The following is a 22,265-nucleotide window of genomic DNA, read 5'->3' on the forward strand; positions in this document are numbered from 1 at the left end:
GAGACAGTGGATAAGGTGTTTACCTTGTGCCCAATGACAGCATATGGTCCCTTGAGCACTGCCAGGATTGATCCCTGAGCATAGAACCAGGAGTAAACCCTGAGTGCCACTAAGTGTGGTCCCCAAACTAAATTATATATATATATTTATATATGTATATGTACATGTATGTGTACATACATATGTATATACAAACACATATATTATAGAAATACCATTGATATATATTTACCATCTATAGTCTCGAGAGATAGTACACGGTTAAGGGTCTTGCTTGTGTGCAGCTGACCTGGATTCTATTCCCAGCACTGCATTTGGTGCCCCCACACCAGGAGTAATACCTGAGTGCAGAGCCAGGAGAAAGCCAGGGGTATACCCCTTACCTCATAGGCTGGTGAAGATTAAATGAATGAACTCATGCAGAGCCCATGGTAGAGTGCCAGGCACATAGTCAGTACTCAGGCCATGGGCATTATTCCTTTCATCAGCACTGGGGATCCCCTCCATCCTGGAAGGAACAAGGCACCATGCGGGTCTTATTCTCACTGCAGCCCAGAGCTGGAGCTGTGCCATGTACTTTCTGGGCGGCCCCCGCTGACCAGCGCCCTCTCTCCGCAGCACTGGAATGGCAGGGCCGCAAGGAGCCTTCCCGGCATGTGCTGGTGCATCTGCAGCCCGGTCAGGTCCGCGTAGTAGACGGCAGATTCTCTGTGCTCCGCATCATCCAGCTGCGGCCCCCGCAGCAGGTCAACCTCATCCTGTCCAGCAACCGTGGCCGCCGCACCCTGCTGCTCAAGATCCCCAAGGAGTATGACCTGGTACAGCCCAGATGGCCCCAGGGATCCTTGTCCACAGGGACAGCAAGGGAGGCCACCTGGGGGAGAGGAAAAGTCACAGGCTAGGCCGCGCTTTCTGGCTTCTAGTCTTGCCGGAAGATCACCTGGAACATGTTGATCCTGCCCCGGGCATGCTGGGTGACATGATCCCCGCGGTCCTTCCTCTTGCAGACACGGCCTGTCCCTCCCTTGTAAAGACAGCCTGGCCAGTCCTCAGTAGGAGTCCTCAAAAGAGGCAGGACACTCAGCCCTGTCCTCTGATCTCAGGCTCTAGTGAATTGTTAGACTCACTGTTGCGGAGGCGACTCAGTCAAAGTTTCGGCTCTGACTCAGGGTCCCCATTCTATTCCCTGTCCCCTGGCCTCCCTGATCAGTTCTCCAGTCTGGGCAAGAGAAAGAAGGTCAGCTTTGTGCATATGCCTTTTGAATGCTCCCCCTGCACCTGCAGAAGCGTCCAGGGGAGGGTGTGTGGGAGGAGAACGCCCTCTCTGTTGCTGGGTTTCTCTTCCCCCATGGTCCCCTGGCAGCACTCACAGAGAGCGTCGGGCCTTCCAGGGCCCGGATGAATGGCTGCCCTTCCTAGGTGCTGCTGTTCAACCTGGAGGAGGAGCGGCAGGAGCTGGTGGAAAACCTGCGGGCGACTCTGAAGGAGAGTGGGCTGAGCTTCCAGGAGTGGGAGCTGCGGGAGCAGGAGCTGATGCGGGTGGCTGTGACGCGGGAGCAGCGGAGCCACCTCCTGGAGACCTTCTTCAGGCACCTATTCTCCCAGGTGTGAAGGCAGGAGGGGTTTTGGCCTGGTCTGTCTGATTCTCGAGGTGCCTTCCCTGCCCCCACACCCCACCTGACTGAGGTCGTGGGGTGACTCCAGGGAAAGTCAGAGGCTCTGAGTTCTTGCTTCTAGTCAGTTTTGCAGTGGGAAGCCAGGAGACCACTCACAGGGCTGGAGGGCATGTTGCATTTGTAGGAGCCCCGGGTTTGAGCCCCCTGAGCACCTCCAAAAGGGCCCCCCCCAGCCATGCACCGAGAGGAGCAATTGAGCACCACCAGTGTGACCCAAACACCCCTGCCTCTACTCCAGTTTTGCTCAAATTTCATGGAGTTGCTCCTGTCCTATACCAGTCCACCCCCAGCTGCAAGGGTGATGGTGTTCCCCCATCTCCTCCTCCTCACTGCCCAGGCCGCCTGTCCTCACTCTCATCAGCCAAGCATGGACATGAAGGCTGAGACAGGGGATGAGAGTCCTGCAAGGGGGCTGATGTGTTTGGAGGAGGATGTGGGATACAGAACAGGAAGAGAAAGGCCAGGGTTTGGGTCCTCCCCTCAACCGAAATGCAGGTACCCTGGTGGCAGAGTAGGGAGTGGACAAGTTGAGGAGACAGAGATTAAGTATTATAGGGGAGACGAAGCAGTGCAGGAGTCTGTCATCCCACTCAGAAGATGGAAAGACACAGAGAAAGTTGCAGAGGAGATCCAGGAGTGAGTGATTGAGGAGACTTCAGGCTGGTGAGGGCCAGTGCAGGTGAGACCTAGCAGGGATTCTAAGATGAACAAGTTTTGGCTCAGAAGAATGTGGCAGGAGAGGGGGCTGGAGAGATAACACAAAGATTAATATACAAGACTTGGCAGGACCGATTCTGGTTTGATCCCCACCACATAAGGTGCCCTGTGCCCCCTGTCAGGAGAGATCCCTGAGCACAGAGTCAGGAGTGAGCCCTGATCACTGCAGAGTGTGGCCCCCAAAGCAAATCAAGAAAGGTACTAGGAGGGGCTGGAGCGATAGCACAGCGGGTAGGGCATTTGCCTTGCACGTGGCTGACCCAGTTCGATTCCCAGCATCCCATATCGTCCCCCGAGCACTGCCAGGAGTAATTCCTGAGTGCATGAGCAGGAATAACCCCTGAGCATTGCTGGGTGTGACCCAAAAAAGAAAAAAAAAGAAAGGTATAGGAGAGACTGAATAGAGGAACTTAGAAGAGCAAAATGTGCTATTTGAGGAGGGGCAGGGACAGCTCTTGTTTAATTGTCCCTGACTGTGCCGGCACATGACGTATGCCCTTTACTCCATAGCTTGCACTTGCATGTGCGCTAGAACGGAGGGACCCTCCCAGCTGGTATGAGTCATTCCCCGGCCCAGGATACCTCTGTTCCATAGCTCAGGAGTCTTCGGGGCTAGGGAAACGCCCCGTGTCCAACATGGGCTACTGTGCTGCGTGGCCTTTTGGAATTTCTGTCTGCACAGTGCTCTCAGCTTTCAAAACATTTTCTGTAAAACCTGGCTGGCAATTCCTATAATAACCCTCTGTGATAAGTAGGGCAGGTGAGGAAACTAGCACGGACAACTGAGGAGACTTGCCTGAGGTCATGCAGCAAGCAGGTGGCAGGGTGGCAGGGTTGGGACATGAACTTGGTCTGTCTCCAGCCTTAAGCTCTCTCCACCAAACCAGTTTGTTTGAAGGAACAAAGTTTCTTTCAGGAAACAGCCAGGTTTGGGCCAGGGCAGCTCAGCAGACAGGCAGAAAAGACAGTTGCAGGGGGCGGTTGTATGTCCTTTCCCTTGCTGGCTATCCTTGGGCCAGAGCAGCTCCTGAGGGCACTGGAGAAGCCCCCATATCCGAATTCCCTTTTTCCAAAACCACATTTTTCTCACCCCTGCCAGCTCATTTCCTTAGTCAAATATTTCTTTGGGATGCTGGACTGAAAAGATAGTGTAGGGGTTAAGGCACTTGCCTTGCAGGCAGCCAACCTCAGTTCAATCTTTGACACTACATATGGCTCCCTGAGCTCCACCAGGAGTGATACCTGAGCACAGAGACAGGAGTAAGCCCTTAGCATCACCAAGTCTGGCCCCTAAACAATACCATAAGAACAACAAAAATTCTCTGGGATATGAGCAAACTGCTAGCCTTGACTGAGTCTCAAAGAACTCTGAAGAAAAAGGGGGAGCTCAGAAATTCCCAAGACAAGATTGTGTCCAGGGAGAAGAAGCTGTCTGCACACAAGGCCATGCTTTCTGCTTCTGCCTCTGTTTCTCTGCTTTGCTCTGCCTCACTGTCAGAGCACTTGGAGGAGAAGGATGAGCCACAATAGAAGATTCTGGCTGCACTCAACTTAGACCCAGCCCCTTTCAGTCCCAGTTCTAGACCCCCTGGGTTCAAGTATGTGTCCATGTTCCAATCAGCTCCCACAGAAGACCAGGGCTCTGGAGGGCAAACATGGTCTCAGAGGCCACCCCCAGTGCTCATGGTGTAGTGCTCAGGGCAGGCAGTGCGGGGCAGAAACTTTTAAAGGTGCCTCCTCCAAATCTCAAGGAATCGTGGAGTCAAGGAAAACTTCTCTCCCCTTCTCTGCTGCTGGCCTGCAGGTGCTGGACATCAACCAGGCCGACGCGGGGACGCTGCCCCTGGACTCATCCCAGAAGGTGCGGGAGGCCCTGACATGTGAGCTGAGCAGAGTCGAGTTCGCCGAGTCCCTCGGTCTCAAGCCCCAGGACATGTTTGTGGAGTCCATGTTCTCTCTGGCTGACAAGGACGGCAATGGCTACCTGTCCTTCCGGGAGTTTCTGGACATCCTGGTGGTGTTCATGAAAGGTGGGCAGGGGTGAGGGGCAATGATCTAGATGGAAGGGGCTGGGAACTGGGATGCGAGTGTGGTTGGTATGTTGGAAATGACGTTTCTAGCCAGAGCAGACATCTAAGGGGATCACCCTGCTGGGGTCTAGCAAGTGGGTCCGAGTGGTGTAAGACCCCTCCTAGCCAGCCTGGGGTTGGGGGTTTCCTCATGGGGTTCTCTCTCCCCCAGGTTCCCCTGAGGAAAAGTCCCGCCTTATGTTCCGCATGTATGACTTTGACGGGAATGGTCTCATCTCCAAGGATGAGTTCATCAGGATGCTGAGGTCGGTCCTGTGGGCAAGCCAGAAAGCACGTCAGGACAGGGATAACAAGGAGAAGGGGGGAATGCAAAGAAGGAAGCCAGTGCCTCCTCCTCCTCACACACAAAGCCAGAGCTGGTCACCATGGGGGGCTGGGGTGCGGCACTGAGGGCCTGGGAGGATAACCAGGGAGCCCTTGGGATGGCCTGATGGCTCTCCTCCCCTCACCCCAGCTCCTTCATCGAGATCTCTAACAACTGCCTGTCCAAGACGCAGCTGGCCGAGGTGGTGGAGTCCATGTTCCGGGAGTCGGGTTTCCAGGACAAGGAGGAGCTGACGTGGGAGGACTTCCACTTTATGCTGCGAGACCACGACAGTGAGCTGCGCTTCACGCAGCTCTGCGTCAGAGGTGGGGGTCGGCGGGAGGTGGGGCCGCCTGACCCTGGAACATGCAGGCTTCTGCCGAAGGCCAGCCAAAGGCCAACATGCTTTCAGTTTTCATTTCTTCAACTAACAGCAGAAAAGGGTGGCCATACTGGCCATATCTGTAGATTACCATCTCTAACTAGATTATTTTCTTCTTTATATCTATGCAATTGTAAAATATATTGTGGGGATCCCAGAAAGGACACATTGCCTGGGAACCCATGAAATTATAATGCAGGGCAGGCCAGAGAAATAGTACGGTTGGGAGGGTGTTTGCCTTACATGCAGTTGACCCAGGTTCAATTCCTGCACCCATATGGCCCCCCAAGCCCACCCAGAGTGATTCCTGAGTGTCAATCCAGGAGTAATCTCTGAGCACTGCTGGGCTGCTGGGTATGTGTCCTGACGCCCCCCCCCAAAAAAAAATTCATAATGCAGGTAGGTCTGGGCAAGGTCAGGATGGGGTGTTCTGGGTGGGGTGGAAGGGCAGTGGCCAGATAGTGGCCCGAGTTCTTCCCCCAGCTCAAAGATATCCTGGCTCAGGGCCAGAGCAATGTTTTCTTGTACTACCTAGTGCTGGGGGGATGCTCTGGTTTCCTTTGCCTCTCTCTGAGCTTCCAGAATGCGTGGTCAATCTTGGCTCCATGTGGCAGTAGACCCTTGTCTCCTGTCCCTCCCCCTACTTCCTGCCCCACCAGCTTCTGACTCAGAAGGGCGGGTCCCGGAGACAGGGTGAGGAAGGGGCAGGGAGCGGACATGGGGACTGTCTGTGGCCTCAGAGCTCCCGATTCTCATTGTTACATGTTGAGACCTATAACCCAGCCCCTCCCAGGCTTGTGAGAACTTGGGGGAGCTGAGCTGCCCTGATGTTGGAGGGCGAGGAGGGCGGGGAGAGGGAGGGCAAGTTAGACAAGATGCAGATGGGCTTCAGCTCAGGGTTTCCTTTTGCCAGGGGAGAGAAGGCCTTGACAGAGATTGAGTCCTGCTGACTCTGCAGCTTTGTACCTTTCCCGGGAAGCCAGGGCAGCAGGCACCTGGGCCTGGGAGAGGTGCGCAGGCGCCTGCGAGTGAGTCCGGGCCAGAGTCCTGGGGACACCCAGTCCCTGGCTTGGGGACTGAGGGCTAAGGAGAAAGAGCACTGAGAGCTATTTTGTTTTGTTTTTAACAGTTGTGCTTTGTTGTTTCCTCCAAATTCTATTATTTTTATTTTGCTCTTGGGCCACACCCAGTGGTGCCCAGAGGTTTCCCCTAGTGGTGCTCAGTGCTTGCGGTTGCTCCTGGAAGTGCTAGGGGACCATGTGGTGCTGACGATCAAGTCTGGGCTTCCTGCATGCAAAGTTTATGTTCCATCCTGTTGGACTCTTGTGCACCCCCTCCCCTACACATTTTATTTTGAAACTTTTCTTTCCTCTGTGTGTGGAACCTAGGGCTTCCCATATACAAGGTCTCTCCCACTGAGTCACATCCTCTGCCCTTGTAATTTGAAATTTGCTAAAAGGGGGTGGGCTTCACCTGGTGGTGCTCAGGGCTTACTCCTGGCTCTGCACTCAGGGGTCACTCCTGGAGGTGCTCAGGGGACCATATGGGATGTTGGGAATAGAATCTGGGTTGAGCAAGTGCTACAAATGCCCTACCTGCTGTATTATTTATTGCTCAGGGCCCCCTGTGAATTTTGCTTTAAGCCTTCTTCCTACCACTGGTATAACTCCCCTTGGGGGAAGGGGCTGAGGCTGGGGTATGCCCAGATGTGGGGGCTGTGCTGGCCAGCCCCCCCTCCCACCCCCAGCATGTGGATGGCAATGGGAGCTGTGAATTTGAGCAGGTCCTCCTGGCTCTGGGTACTAAGTAGCTTCTGCTTCACAGGGGTGGAGGTTCCTGAAGACATCAAGGACCGTTGTCGTCGAGCCTCCTACATCAGCCAGGAGAAGATCTGGTGAGCCCGAGGAGGGGCATGCTGGATGAAGGGATGGGGATGAAGAAGTGTCTCTTCTTGCTCAAGAACAACCAGGATCAGTGCCACCACTGATCCGTGCAAATAGAAAAAGATTTTCCTGGACTGGTGAGGTAGTACAGTGGGCAGGGCACTTGCCTTGCACACCACTGACCTGGGTTTGATCCCTGGCACCATATACAGCCCTCTGAGCCCTGCCAGGAACGAGCCCTGATTACCCTTGAGTGTGACCCAATCCCCCAATCACACCCCTGAAAGCGGAATCAGCCCTGTGTCAGGGGTAGCAGAGCTGCTCGATCCCAGAGCTCACTCACTGCCTGGCTCAGATGACCCCTGTGCTGTCCCCTGGCCGAAGCCTCGGGATCAGCTCATTCTCTCTCTGGGTCTTTGTGGGGTGTCCTCCTGTTCTGTGACTGAGCACTCCGCTCCTTCTTGACTGAGTGTGTCTGAAGGCAGACCTAGAGCAGCAGAAGACCAAGTGCCCAGCTGATTAAAGTCTGATCTGTTTCTTGCACTAGTCCCTCTCCCCGAGTGAGTGGTCGCTGTCGCCGGAGTGACATGGAGGGGGAGCTGACACCACAGCAAATGCAGTGCCCCATGGACACAGACCCTCCCCAGGAGATTCGACGGAGGTTTGGCAAGAAGTATGTTAGCTCCCCCCCTTCCACCCAGACAGTTCATCTTTCCTGTCAGCATGCATACTTTACTTGTCTTCTGGCACCAGGTATGGTGCTCCACACAGGGGCTGCAGGCAAGATGACTAGTCTTTGTCCAAGAGCATCATGGTTTGCTAAGAGTCTGGAACACTGACCATTACAATGTCCAGCTGATGCTTGTTATAATAGACGTGACAGCAAAGGGCTTCAGAACTCAGGGGAATGCTCACAATGGAATACTATGCAGCTGTTAAAAAAGATGAAGTCATGAAATTTGTGTATAAGTGGATCAACATGGAAAGTATCATGTTGAGTGAAATGAGTCAGAAAGAAAGAGACGGACATAGAAAGATCGCACTCATCTGTGGAATATAAAGTAGCAGAATGGGAGACTAACACCCAAGAGTAGTAGAGATAAGAACCAGGAGGTCTGCCCCACAGCTTGAAAACTGGCCTCACGTGCTGGGGAAAAAGGCAGCTGAGATTGAGAAGGGAACACCTAGCAGAGAATGTTGGGAGGACCCACTCGGGTTGAAAGCTGGGTGCTGAAAGTAAACTATAGACTGAACATGATGGCCACTCAATACCTCTATTGCAGACTACAACACCCAACAGGAGAGAGAACAAAAGGGAATGCCCTGCTGCAGAGGCAGTGTGGGTGGGGGGGGTTGGGGTGGGAGTGGTGGGAGGGATACTGGGAACATTGGTGGAGGATAATGGGCACTGGTAGAGAGATGTAAATGAAATGCAAACATGAAAGTTCATAAGTTTGTAACTGTACCTCACGGTGATTAACTAATAATTTTTTTTAAAAAAAAGTCAGGGAAGTCTTCTGGAGGAGATGGACTTTAGGGAAGGGAGTGGCTGGAGACTCTTCTGGAGCAGTGCCAGTTGGTATCTAGACTAGGAGTGGGAAGGTCTGTCTGAGTTGGGATGGACACTGGGGTGGTGCCTAGAATAAGCCCCTTGACCCCCTGAGAGGCGTCCTTACACTCACACCCTGCTTGAGAAATGGGGTTGACCAGAGCCCTGCTTGGCTTGAGTCACTCAAGGTGCGGGGCTGCCCTAGCTTTGGGTCCTGCCCTGAGGAGCCAGGCTTCCTCTCTTACAGGGTCACATCCTTCCAACCGCTGCTATTCACTGAGGCGCACAGGGAGAAATTTCAACGCAGCTGGCGCCACCAGACCGTGCAGCAGTTCAAGCGCTTCATTGAGAACTACCGGCGCCACATTGGCTGCGTGGCCGTGTTCTATGCCATCACTGGGGGCCTTTTCCTGGAGAGAGCCTACTGTGAGTGATCACCCCAGAGCGCGACAGTCCTGGGGGCGGGGCCTCCCGTGAGTGACAATGCTGGGGGCGGGGCCTCACTTGAGTGACAGACTCAGGATCTTGGCCTCTGTAGTTCTTTCTGGCCTGGGCAGAGCCTTCTATGGGACTCCTTGTTGGAAGGAGGCAGGCGCGGTCTTCCCTGTTCACTCTCCTCTCCCCCCCCCCCCCGGTTCCCCCTTACCCACCTGCCCCTTGGCAGATTACGCCTTTGCGGCTCATCACATGGGCATCACGGACACCACCCGCGTGGGCATCATCCTGTCCCGGGGCACAGCCGCCAGCATCTCTTTCATGTTCTCCTACATCCTGCTCACCATGTGCCGCAACCTCATCACCTTCCTGCGCGAGACCTTCCTTAACCGCTACGTGCCCTTCGACGCCGCAGTGGATTTCCACCGCCTCATCGCCAGCACCGCCATCGTGCTCACAGGCAGGGCGGGAAGTCCCGGGTGCTTCTCCAACCCTCCCGGCCCTGCTGGCTTCCCCCATCTCCAGAGGCCCCCCTCCCCAGATGGGCCTTCTCTTTTGGAAGAAGGCAGCCAGAGACAGTGGTGTGACAAACCCATCCTCTCCTATCCCTCTTGTCACACTAGCAGGACCACCTCTCTGGCCTCCAGCTGACCATTCTTAACACCCCAGGACCAGTGCACAGAATGGCTGCTCTGCCCTAGGTGCCACGGTGTTGGCCTGTTTGTTTTATTTTGGGACCATTTCTGCTCTGTGCTGAGATGTCACTCTTGGCAGTGCTCAGAGGACCATACAATGTTGGGGACAGGGTGGCGCCTTCTACACGCAAAACACGAGCTTAATCTAGTGAAGCACCCAGTTTTGATATCTTAAACATGACTATGGAGATGGTACAAGCCTCTTACCTTGCCTGTGCTGATCCTGGCTTGATTCCTGGCACAGCATGTATGGTCTCCAGAGCCCCAGCAGGAGTGATCCTTGAGCATGGAGCCAGGAGTGGGCCTTGAGCACACTGAGTCAGGTGTCCAAACCCCAAACAAAGAAAATATAATTCTGTGTGAGAAACTGAAGGAATAGGATTTAATATCATTTAACACATTATCATGTCTGTGGATGGTGCGATTATGGGGCCTAGGAAGGAACCAGAGGTTGATCAGAGATCAATCCAGACCCCTGCATCTTGGGGTGATGGATTGATTCCCCCCCCCCCAACTGGGCTGCTCCCAGACTTACTCCTTCCTCTGTGGCCTTTTTAGTGCTACACAGTGCAGGCCATGTGGTGAATGTGTACCTGTTCTCCGTCAGCCCCCTCAGCGTCCTCTCCTGCCTCTTTCCCGGCCTCTTTCATGATGATGGGTGAGTGAATGTGTGTGTGTGTGTGTGTGTGTGTGTGTGTGTGTGTGTGTGCGCGCACATGCTTGGGGCTGGGGCGTCTATGGAATAGAAAAAAGCAATCTTGGGGCCAGAGCAATAGTATAGCAGGCAGGGAGACTGCCTTGCATGCAGTTGATCTGAGTTTGATCCTTGGCATCCCATATGTCCTTCAAGCACCACCAGGAGTGATTCCTGAGTGAAGAGCCAGGAGTAACCCCTGAGCATCATGAGGTGTGACTCAAAAACCAAAGAAGAAAGAAAGAAAGAAAGAATGAATGAAAGGAAGGAAGGAAGGAAGGAAGGAAGGAAGGAAGGAAGGAAGGAAGGAAGGAAGGAAGGAAGGAAGGAAGGAAGGAAGGAAGGAAGGAAGGAAGGAAGGAAAAAGCAGTCTCTTCACCCAGTGGACAGGATTACTTTCTAGGTTTGCAGACAGTGATCAACCTGAGTTCTCAGCTCCAATCAGCAGAAAAGGAAACTGATGGGACCGGAGCAATTGTATAATGGATAGGGCACTTGCCTTGCAAGTGGCCAACCCGGGTTCAATCCCCTGCACCCCATAAAGTTCCCCAAATCTGCCATGAGTGATCTTCGAGTACAGGGCAAGAGTAAGCCCTGAATATAGTGGGGTATGTCCAAGAAAAATAAAAAATTTTTTTAAAAGGAAAGGAAAGGAATCTGGTGGCTGGGTTGGGGGGTTCCTTAGAGGGGTCTTTCTGGGTATCCCAGACAGCTCCTCTCAGGGTCTCTCCTTACTTTCTCCCCAGCTCTGAGTTTCCCCAGAAGTATTACTGGTGGTTTTTCCAGACAGTACCAGGTGAGTGCCCCACCTGCCCCAGCCCCAGAACTTCTGAGCCCCACTTTGTACTTCAAACTCCCTTCGAGGGCAGCCTAATTGCTCTCCTCTGCTTTCATAAGTCCAGTCCTGCCCGCTGGCCCCAAGTCTCTCCTGAGCAGTAGTGACTTTGCATTCTCAGGAGCTTGCCAAGGCTCTAGCCCATCTCTGGACTCGTTTCTGCCTCTGTGGACTAGGCTTCCCCACCTCTGCATTCATCTGCCATGACAGTGGCTTTGAGGAATGCTGTGTGCTGCATGGGGGAGGGCCAGGGTTGTTGTCAAGCTATGCAGACAACACACCCCTCCTCGAACCCCCCTCCACCACATCCCTGTAGTCTGTCTTGACACAGGCTGTTTAGGGGAATATTCCTAACTCCCCGTAATCACTCATTTTAGAGCTATTAGCTGTGAATCTATTCAAACACTGCTTGAACCTATTTATATTTTCAATCTGTCTCCTCCTTGGGGTAACACAATTCCTACCCTGGCTCCTCTCTCTGAAGCACAGCATGGTTTTTTATATGTTTTTAATCCTAAAACGATGTGCTTTGAACTTCAGAGAGTGCTTGCTAATTCCTGCACACTGGGGCTTGGTGGATAAGGCTGTGTTTATGCTCTTCTCTCTGCTCACGACTTTACAGGCTTTCCTTAGATCCCTTCTTAACCTTTGCTTTTCCATACTGCAGGGTGCTAATCGGCCTCATTTCTGCCTCTTTCCTCCTGATCACTTGAAAAGCTCCCACTTCCGCTCCAGTGTTGCCTTCTGGTGTCTCCCAGATCTGGGACCTCCTGTGACAGGAGGGTCTGCCGGAAACTCTGGGCTGGACCCAGGGGACCTCTAATGGTGGCTCTCCACGGCCTCCCCTCCCCTGTCCCCCACCTCTGCCGATACTCATGCTACATGCTGTGGCAGCTGAGTGGGTGCTATAGGGACACAGACCCAGCCTTGTCTCCCTGGAGGCAGGGCCTGCTATGCTCCAAAGATGACTTTGGGGGCCCAGAGTTGAGGCCCTGTGCATTGACTCATGCAGCACGGCGCGAGTTTCTCTGACACCCCCGTGTGCCAGGCCTGCCTTGGACAGCAGAATTCTGAGGTGAACTCACCTAACCTGCCCCCTGTTCTGGAGGAACGCAGGAAAGTGACAGACGTAGAACAAATAATGACGCTGGTACTTGACAAATTACAGTTGTGACTAGGCATGTGAAGCATGAGTCTGTTGAAGTGAAAGTTTTCAGTGTCAGCTGGGGGTGGGGGGTAGATCAGGGGGACAAAGCAAAGTGCTAGGGATTTCCCACCTCGTGGGAGAACCGTGGAGTGGAAAGTGGACCCTGCAGCCCATGGGTGCTGGCCCTGTTCCCCCTGCCATTCACCCTGTGTTTGTTTGCAGGCCTCACAGGGGTGGTGCTGCTCCTGGTCCTGGCCATCATGTATGTTTTTGCATCCCACCATTTCCGGCGCCACAGCTTCAGGGGCTTCTGGCTGACCCACCACCTCTACATCCTGCTCTACGTACTGGTGAGCGCCGGGCCTGTGGGGTTGGGGCAGGATTTTTCCAAGGAGCTATGAGAGAGAAGACACCCCCAAGTCATCCCAAATATTGAGGATCCTCTTGATGTGTCCACAGCTCTCTGAGAATGTGAAGGTTTTAATCTGGGGCTCTTGAGTTGCCAGAATCCCAGTCTTAGCATTCAGCCTGCTTTTGCAGTGGCAGCTTGGCCAGGCTCATCAACATTCATTGCAGGCACCCCACATCATTTCTGCCCAGCCTGCGTTTCCCCACTTGGGACAACTGGTTTGGTCTCTTGGGTACTGTCCATACTCTAGGGAACACCACCCCCCTTCTTGTTTTTTTAAAAGGGCAACTTACCTCAGGTAAGTTATCTTAAATGGGTTCTGTCACTTTGGGTCTGATCCTATTTTCTAGGGTGGCAACCGCCCTGCTCAGCTAAGTGCTACCTGTAAAGTTAATGAGTGTACTTGAAATGTCTTGTTTGCACTGCTGATGGAATGGACTTCTTTTTTTTTTTTTGCTTTTTGGGTCACACCCGGCGATGCTCAGAGGTTCCTCCTGGCTCTGCATTCAGGAGTTACTTCTGGTGGTGCTCAGGGGATCATATGGGATGCTGGGACTCGAACCCAGGTTGGCCGCGTGTAAGGCAAATGCCCTACCCGCTGTACTATAGCTCCAGCCCTTAGAATGGATTTTTTTTTTTTTTTTTTTTTTGCTGTTTGGGTCACACCCAGAAATGCACAGGGGTCACTCCTGGCTCATGCACTCAGGAATCACCCCTGGTGGTGCTCAGGGGACCATATGGGATGTTGGGATTTGAACCCGGGTCAGCCGCGTGCAAGGCAAACGCCCTACCCACTGTGCTATCGCTCCAGCCCCTAGAATGGATTTTTAAGGTCTGCCCGTCCCCTTTCCTTTTCCTTAACTCAGGCTCCTGCTTCCCTCCCCTCATATCCCCTCCACCTTCCCCCCTTGGTTCCCTTCACCTCCCCTGGCTTGTTCCACACCTGCGACCCGTGCCCCTGTCACCATTCTTCTTTCCCTTCCTTTCTCACAGACACAGGCAAAGGGCACCCCATGGGCCTGACCAAGAAGCTAAACTAAGCCCCAAGGGCTCAGAGGTCTCCACTAGTGATCACCTGGCTGACTCTCTCTCCCAGGGCTCCAGGTTGAATGGCACACAGGGGTCTCTTTGTCCTTAGACAGTGGGAGAGAGTCTGTCCTTGGCTGTGCTGTGCAGTGACCAGTTCGACCTCCTCGAAATTGTGTTGTGTCTCATAGCTCCTAGTGACAGAGCCTGTTTCTGCTTTGCCTGAGGCACAGCACTTCATGGTTCTGGCATACCAATGCCCTGCCTGGCTTAGAATGCTTCCTAGAACATCGGTGTTTGTTTCCAAAGGAATCTCTCCCTTGTTTGGAGGTACTGGCTTGTTTAGTCCTCCCACCTCTCCACAGCCCCCACTACCCCAAACTGACTCTTGCATTCTGGGGGACTGTCTCTGTTGCTCATGGAGATGGCGTTCTTCCTCATAAGAAGGCAGCTTTGTTGAACTAGACTGGGGAGATCCTAAAGTGTGACATCCCAACATCGTAACTACTTTCTGATTTTTCACAGGGGGATCCTTGAGGTTCAAGCACACCCTTCAGGCCACAGGGGATAAGCAGCTCAGAAAATCGCAGGCCTCTCCCTGGGCCATCTCACCTCAGTAGTGTTGGAGCCTCTCATTGGGTGGATCATGGCCAAGATGCCCATTTTCCCCCCTCCCCACCTAGCCCAGCTAGGGGCCTCTTGACTTGGGGCAGAAATGGAAGTTGTAAGGACCCCAGTGGAGAGCAGGCTTGGGGAAAGGTGTCCAGGCCACAGGGGCTGGCCAGCTCCTCTGGTTCCTTGGCCACCGAGGCAGGCGTCTGACACAGTTCTGCGGTTTAAAAGTCAAGCCAACACCAAATGGGGCATATAAACAGAGGAGTATGAGGTCATTCTAGTATTGTTCTCCACCTGGTTGGATGCTCAGAGAGCCTTGGGGATGGGCGTGGACTCCACAATAAAAGAGAAACTGGCCAGCTCAGTGGGACGCTGGGAGAGGTTGGTGTTGGTCCTGTGGGGAAGGCCCCCAACTGGAGCACGGCCATGGGGGTGAACTGAAGAGGAACCAGGGATAGTTGAAGTGTCTGCTCAAGGTCGCTTTCTTGAGCCTTGTGCTCTGGTGCCAGTGCCAAGGAGGAGACTCAGCCACTGTCTCCCCAAGTAGGCTGTACAACCCCTACAGGATGCTAGACCACCCAGAGTGCAGAGTCTGGGATGTAATTGAGGGGTGCTTTCTGTTCACCCTTCAAAAGAAGGTAGATTTCTGGAGATGGAGAGATTTTTGCAAGGGTTGAAGCACTTGTCTTGCATGCAGTTCATCCAGGTTCATTCCCTAATACCACAGATGGTCCCCCAAGTACCAGAAGGACTGGTCCCTGATCAGGTGCAGAACCAGGAGTAAGCCCTGAGTACAGCCTGGTGTGTCCCCTCACCCCACATACACACACAGAAAAAAATAAAAATAGAAAGGTAGATTTCTGGAGGAGCACTGACTTTTTTCCTGAAAAAAGAGTAATTGGCAGATAACTTTGGGAACCTCAGCTCTAGGTTCTGCCTTCAGGAATTGAGGGTTTGCTGTGAAGAAAAATCTCTTTTTCTCTCTCTCTCCACCCCCACTCACTCTCTCTCCCACACAAACACACACTCACACAAAATGATCAAAATAAACAGACAATATGCAACCGATAGTTGAGTGTTCTGAAGAGTAAGTTATAGGAATTCTCAGAGAGAAGTTTCATTTGGGCCAAACTGGTTAGGGAAGAGTCTAGGGAGAAGATGGGACTTGGGCCAAGCCTGCAGGGGAGATAAGGTACAGGGGGATGGGGCGGAGAGGGAGCTGAAATACATTCCAGGAAGAAGGAAGGGCATGCGCACAGCTGTAAAGGTGGAAACGATGCTAGACTATTCTGGGAGCAGAGAAGGCAGGTCTGCCTGGGGATGGCCTTTCGGTGCATTAGGAGGTAACACACGACACTGGGCCTCTATAGGTTGCAGCTGCAGCTGTGGGGCCAGGTCTGGGAATATGCCAACGCGAGTGCACAGAGAAGAGCAGAGAGTGAGGAAATCAGGCTTGGGCAACATGCAGAATTGGGGGTGAGGGAGGCATAATCCATGGCAGAGTGGGAGGAGGAAGAACCAGTAGAGCACTTTTGTAGAAGTGGCAAGGATGGAGGGATCTCAATTCCCAGGCTGTCAAGGGTGGGAACCAAAGGGCTGGGTCTGCAGGCAGTCCTCAGATCTGGTTGTCTCAAGAAGGGAGGGGGATGTTTCTGCGGCCCATGAGCCTTCCAGGAGCCAATCCTGAAGAGAGGCGGGGGTGGGAACCAGACTGACCCAGACTTGGGAGCCAGCAAGTGGGAGAGTGGGGACAAGGCGTGCCAGAGAAGATCAGACCAGCCGACTGGGAAAAGGCGCATGCTGGGCAAAACCTCTCAGTTCTTTCACGGACATGGGGGACTGGTTCGGTGCTGGTTAGGCTCCAGAGTGGGAAGACAAATCAGGAAAACTTTTTTCCATGGCCTCAGCGGTCCCTGCGTGCCAGTGCTGAGGGCATCGTGGCAAACAGAATGGACATAGTCCGGGAGGAAAACAACAAGGAAAACAAGTCCATGAATGAAGACCCAAATGCTTATGAACGAATGTTCTGAAGTTCATGGCGGGGGGCGGGGGATAGGGGGGAGACGACAGAGGAGGAGGTGGCATTGCTGCTACAACCTGGAACCTGAGATTTTGGAGCTCACCCTGGGAAGAAGTGGGGATTGGGGGTGGGAGTCACATTTCTGGCAGAGGAATCAGCAGGCAAGAAGGTCTTGCATGAAGCAGATAGGATTCATCTTGTTTGCAAAACCAGGAGAGGGAAACGCTGGCAGAACCTTGCAAAGCCTGGTGCTCTCGTGAGAAGCCCACAAAAGCTCTTTCAGTTGGGAATGAGATGATAAAATGAACTTTATAAAGCTACACTGACTGGAAGTGTGGCGAAGGCACTCGCCTTGCAAGGAGCACTACTGGGTGCAACCTCCACACATAGAACCAAGCATAGCCCCCGAAGCACTGTTGGGTGTGGTCCAACCACCCCCAAATTAATTAGAGGTCACACTGGCAGTCTTGAAGAGAATGGATCTTGGTGTGGCAAGACACCGCCACTGAAGGAGCTGTATACATGCAGACAAGAGGCTCTGGAGGCTCCAGGATGGTGGCAGGGCTGGGAGGCGGGGACAGGTAGGACATGCAGTGAGGTGGGGTTCTGAGGTGCCAGTGCAGGGAAAGGCAGCGGCGTGAGTCGTGCGTGGCCTTGGGTCCAGTTGGGGTGGCTCTATTTGATCCAGGTTCTTCTTTCTGTCCAGCTCATCATCCATGGCAGCTTCGCTCTGATCCAGATGCCCCGTTTCCACATTTTCTTCCTGGTCCCGGCACTCATCTATGGGGGTGACAAGCTGGTGAGCCTGAGCCGGAAGAAGGTGGAGATTGGAGTGGTGAAGGCAGAGCTGCTGCCCTCAGGTACCAGCCTATCGGGACCAGCTTGGCAAAACCAGGATAGCAGCAGAGCCATGGCTGGTGGAGTGGGTCAGGGCTTGGGGACAATGAAGAGGATAAGAGAAACTCTTTGTCAGGAGACTCCAAAAGGAGAAGCAGTCCAGGCCAGGCAGCCCTGCTGATCAGGAGCCCCCGCTGCCAGCGCCTCCTCGAGGGGCCAGGCTCAAAGGCAGTTAGGGCATGTGATGGGAACAGGGCTCCATCACAGTCCAGATGCAGAGCTGAAGCCGGGTGAAGCAATCTGTGGAGGCCACGTTATAGTGGGGTTCAGAACAGCAACCTTCTCTCTTCAGGAGTGACCCACCTGCAGTTCCAGCGGCCCCAAGGCTTTGAGTACAAGTCAGGACAGTGGGTGCGGATCGCCTGTCTGGCTTTGGGGACCACCGAGTATCACCCCTTCACGCTGACGTCTGCACCCCATGAGGACACGCTCAGCCTGCATATCCGGGCAGCAGGACCCTGGACCACTCGCCTCAGGGAGATCTACTCTCCCCCACCGGGTGACACCTGTCCCAGATACCCAAAGGTGCCTAGGCCGTGTGCCAATAGGCTCCCACATTCGTATAACTGACCTTGGCCTGCTGCCAGCTACCCTCTGCCCCTCTAGACATAGCTGTTCCTGATAAGGCCAGCGGTCCTTTTCTTCCCCTGCACTCTATAAACCCATCAGCCTTTCAAGGCCTTGAATTTCTGCCTCTGGGATCATGGTGGAGACCGAGCTTAATTCAAACCTCTTTCACCTCCCTGCAGCTATACCTTGATGGGCCATTTGGAGAGGGCCATCAAGAGTGGCACAAGTTTGAGGTGTCTGTGCTGGTGGGAGGGGGCATTGGAGTCACTCCCTTTGCCTCCATCCTCAAAGACCTGGTCTTCAAGTCTTCAGTCAGCTGCCAAGTGTTCTGTAAGAAGGTGAGTGTCCCTCCTTCTTCAGCCTGAGACCTGTCACTGTGTCCATTGGTGCCATCCCCCACCCTTAATTGGACAAGACCCTATTGACCTGATCACGGGGCGGATGGAGGTCAGGATATCCATGCAACACCCCCCCAACAGGACAGAGTGGATTTGCTGGTAACTGCAGTGTTTTACACAGATGCCTTCTTTTGATATGGGGAACCCTACAGAAGGTTGGCGATGGGGTTGGAGACAGCCAGAGACACCCATTTCCTCTTTCCTAGGAGTCTGGTGCTTAGAGTGTGGTGGGACTGGGAGGGAGAATGGCACACTTGGGATGGGGAACAAATGCACCTGGATCTGAGGAGGGGAGGGGCCAGTGGGGCTGGAGGAGGCGCTGGACTGGCTTCAGGCACATAGCCCAGCCCTAGGTCCCTCCACAGTGGGTCCCTTCACCCCAGTCTGGACCTGGTAGCAGGCCCCTGCTTGTCTCCTGGGCCTGGCCATGAGTCAGGGGCACAGGAATGCAGCGGGCAGAGGCCCGCCCAGAAGCTGTGGGCATCAAAGGTGACAGACAGCTCCCCTTCACCCTGCCCTACATCCCTGCCAGCTCTTCCTGGACTCCTCAGTCCAAGAGCCACACATTCCTCCCCAGCAGAAGCTAGAGGTGCTCCCCACCCCTCAGCAGCTCAGGGTCCCCATCTGTCCCCATCTCTCAAATCTATCTCCAAGCTTTTATGCAGCTAGTTGGCTCTTTCTGAGGCTGTTCTGTGACTACCCTCTTTTCCCCGTTGGGCAGCCTCTGCGGGGGCACTGGAGGGAGTGGCAGGGTGGGTTCAGGATGGGGCAGAGTGCCTCACCCTATCAGACCTGCCACTCCCTGCCAGTCTCACTGCCCCCAGGCCATCACCCACAGTTGTCTCTTCTGCCTTGGGCCAGCACCTGGTGCTGCGGACCTCATGTACCCCAGACTGTCTGGAATCAGCAGTTCTGTGGGTGTGGTGACCCTAAGCTGTGTGTGCCCCCAGATCTACTTCATCTGGGTGACACGGACGCAGCGGCAGTTCGAGTGGCTGGCTGACATCATCCGGGAGGTGGAGGAGAATGACCGCCAGGACCTGGTGTCCGTGCACATTTACATCACTCAGCTGGCCGAGAAGTTCGACCTCAGGACCACCATGCTGGTAGGTCAGGGCTGGCCCTGTGGGGCGGGGAGTCGCCACTGGATGAGCAGCTGACCCTGGGCCTGCCTGGTGGGGCCCTCCCCTTCCTCTCTGTCCCCTAGTACATCTGTGAGCGGCACTTCCAGAAGGTACTGAACCGGAGTCTGTTCACGGGCTTGCGCTCCGTCACCCACTTTGGCCGTCCCCCCTTTGAGCCCTTCTTCAACTCCCTGCAGGAGGTCCACCCACAGGTCAGTCTCTCCCAAATTCATTGTGGGCGCCTTTATGTGGGGCCTGAGCAACCTCCCACACTTGCTCTATTACAGAAGGAACTAGTGAGACCCTCCCCCTGAAAGACAATGGGGTGGTGGAATGGGGAAGGAGAGAAAGTTACCCAATGGGCAAGGGAAGAGGCTGGTGACAGGGATCTGCCACCTTAGAAGCCACAGTGCCTTGTCCACACTGAAGGACTCTGTGACCGAACTAGTCCTCCCCAGTATTCAGCATTCGTCTTCCCTCTGGATATCCTTTCTGGCACACTGAGTTCATCCTCACGTGGATCTTGGGTGAGGATGAGCCACTGTGCACTGGCAGGGGCTGCCTTCAGCTTGAACATCAGTCAGCACCAGCCTATTAGAAACACTGGGAGCTGGGGCCGAAGCGATAATACAGCAGACCCAGGTTTGATCCCTAGCCACCACCAGGACTAATTCCTTAGTTCAGAACCAGGAATAACCCCTGAGCATTACCGGGTGTATGCAAAAAAACAAAACAAAAAGAGAAACACGAGGCGCTGACTAGGAGTGGGCAGAGGCCAGGCCAGAGTTCAGGTTTACCAAAATCCAGCTAATGCCAGGGCTGGCACAACGCAGCCCTCACAGCAATGTAGGGTGAGCCGCACCAAGTACCCTTGCTGTTCTTGAACCAGGAATCTTTGCTTTTTCCTCTCCCAAATAGGTTCGGAAGATTGGGGTGTTTAGCTGTGGCCCCCCTGGCATGACCAAGAATGTGGAAAAGGCCTGTCAGCTCATCAATAAGCAGGACCGGACTCATTTCTCCCACCACTATGAAAACTTCTAAGCCTCCATCCAAGGCTGAGCAGAGGGTTGGGTGCACTGCACCTGTCTAATTCCCTCTGCCTTCTCTTCTTCCCACCTCCTATTCTTGGTTCAGTCACTCCTGGTGGCTTCAGGGAACCCCAGGCCCAGAATGCATCCTGGTCAAGAGAAGTGGGAGGCACTGGGGATGAGAGGCTGGGAAATTGGAGAGCTATCACTGTTTTGGGACAAGGTGACACTTTCACATTGAGAAGAAAAATCAAGACCGAACTAGCATGCATGGGTGACACGTGTGTGTGTGTGTGTGTGTGTGTGTGTGTGTTCAGTCTAAGGATGAAATGGGAACACAGATGCTGGCATCTCAGAACCTCGCCTCCAAGGCTGCCCACCCACAACTTGGCTCTCTACTGTCAAAAGGGCCGGCAGATGCCTTGGAGGGGTGGCGGCTGGAACCAGAGTAATTTACAGGAACCCCTTAGGACTCTGGTCTAACAGTTCAATTGATCTTCCCTGGAGTTTTTAAGCATGTGCTATAGTCAGAACCTGGTCCAGTATCTGTCTGGATGGTACCCCTCAGCCCTTCTTTTCTGGCTCCTGTAGTCTCCATTACAAATAAACATCTTTGCTGCTCTCAAGGTTTCTTTCTTCTGCCCTGATGCGGTGGTACTGCACGAACAGTGGAAGCTTCCCATCCAGCCCACTCTCCAGGCTGGCCCAGACCTTCTTGCTGAGCTTGCCAGTATCTGAATATAAACTCTGCACAGTCAAGTGCCCCACAAGAGTCCCCTTTCCCAGTTCAGCCTTTCTGCGAGAAGGTCTCGAGAGCGGCTAGTGTGAGGTTTAGGCAAAGGTTGGGGGTGGAGGGCAGATTCTGCAGGAGTTGGCTGGGCACCAGTTGGTGAGAAGGAGGGCAGTTAGCCTGGCTTGCCTCAGGACCGTTACTCCCAACCCTCCTGTGAGCAGCAGGTGAGCTTCAGAACACCTGTGCCAGACAGGTAGCTTGCAAATGCCAGCAGGGAAGACAGGTGGCATCAGCCAGCTAACCTCTTGGGGCCTCTTTTCTCATCTGCAAATGAGCAAATACCTTCCCAGTCTACTAAGAGTGGGCATGTACCCGAGGGAATTTTTGAAGCAATGCCCAATCGCGACTGTCCTCAGAGAATTCTAAACTATCATCAGTCAGTATAACCATCACGGAGCCTCTGGATTAGAAAATCCTCACGACTCACTTCACAACTGGGGAGTCGCAGTTTTGGATCGGGATAGACCCTTTCCGGGGTGTCCGTGCAGCCCGAGAGATTGCCTTGGTAGTTTATGCTCCAGCTTGCCCGTGGGAGCAGGTGGGCGGACCTGCTGGGTCGCTCGAGAGAACCGCTGATCCGGGGGTCCAGGAACAGCACGGGCCTCGAGCTGGTTCCTGCGCTGGACGTCCGGGCCAGCAGGGCGCGCGCGCGGACGGCCCCGCCGGGCTCAGGCCCCAGGTTGGAGGGCGCCCTGGGCCGTGGCCCGCCAGGCTGCAGGTCCTGGTGAGGCGCGGGGCCGGGAGGGGGTCGGGGAGGCGCGGGCGGCCCCGCTTCCCCTGTAAAGGAAACGCTGGCGGCTGCGCCAGCGTTCCCGCCCCCGCGTGGCAGGGCCGCCCCGCTCCCTCCAGCCTGGCGCGCCGCCTCTTTGTCTCCCGGCGGCTCCCCCATCCTCCCAGACAAATGGCTGTTGGCAGGAAACCGGCCGCGCTCCGGGGAGGCTGCGCCCGTCGGGGCGGGGAGGGGGGCGCCGCGCGGCC

General features: G+C 54.3%; 1 protein-coding gene across 1 annotated transcript in view; it reads left to right on the forward strand.

The window, feature by feature from the left end:
* DUOX1 (dual oxidase 1) overlaps positions 1–22,131 on the forward strand; it is a 33,295-nt gene extending 11,164 nt beyond the window's left edge. Inside the window, exons 16-33 of the mRNA XM_004609632.2 lie at positions 619–818; positions 1,420–1,605; positions 4,198–4,423; positions 4,635–4,728; positions 4,938–5,113; positions 6,994–7,063; positions 7,600–7,725; positions 8,849–9,027; positions 9,266–9,496; positions 10,290–10,389; positions 11,172–11,221; positions 12,630–12,757; positions 17,184–17,337; positions 17,667–17,899; positions 18,124–18,282; positions 19,293–19,448; positions 19,550–19,678; positions 20,385–22,131. Coding sequence (XP_004609689.1) covers positions 619–818; positions 1,420–1,605; positions 4,198–4,423; positions 4,635–4,728; positions 4,938–5,113; positions 6,994–7,063; positions 7,600–7,725; positions 8,849–9,027; positions 9,266–9,496; positions 10,290–10,389; positions 11,172–11,221; positions 12,630–12,757; positions 17,184–17,337; positions 17,667–17,899; positions 18,124–18,282; positions 19,293–19,448; positions 19,550–19,678; positions 20,385–20,507 — 2,720 coding nt within the window. The 3' untranslated portion in view covers positions 20,508–22,131. The remainder of the gene's footprint in view (positions 1–618; positions 819–1,419; positions 1,606–4,197; positions 4,424–4,634; positions 4,729–4,937; positions 5,114–6,993; positions 7,064–7,599; positions 7,726–8,848; positions 9,028–9,265; positions 9,497–10,289; positions 10,390–11,171; positions 11,222–12,629; positions 12,758–17,183; positions 17,338–17,666; positions 17,900–18,123; positions 18,283–19,292; positions 19,449–19,549; positions 19,679–20,384) is intronic.
* Positions 22,132–22,265: the final 134 nt, after the last annotated feature.

Source organism: Sorex araneus, chromosome 3 (genome assembly GCF_027595985.1).
Source record: "Sorex araneus isolate mSorAra2 chromosome 3, mSorAra2.pri, whole genome shotgun sequence".
NCBI lineage: Eukaryota > Metazoa > Chordata > Mammalia > Eulipotyphla > Soricidae > Sorex > Sorex araneus.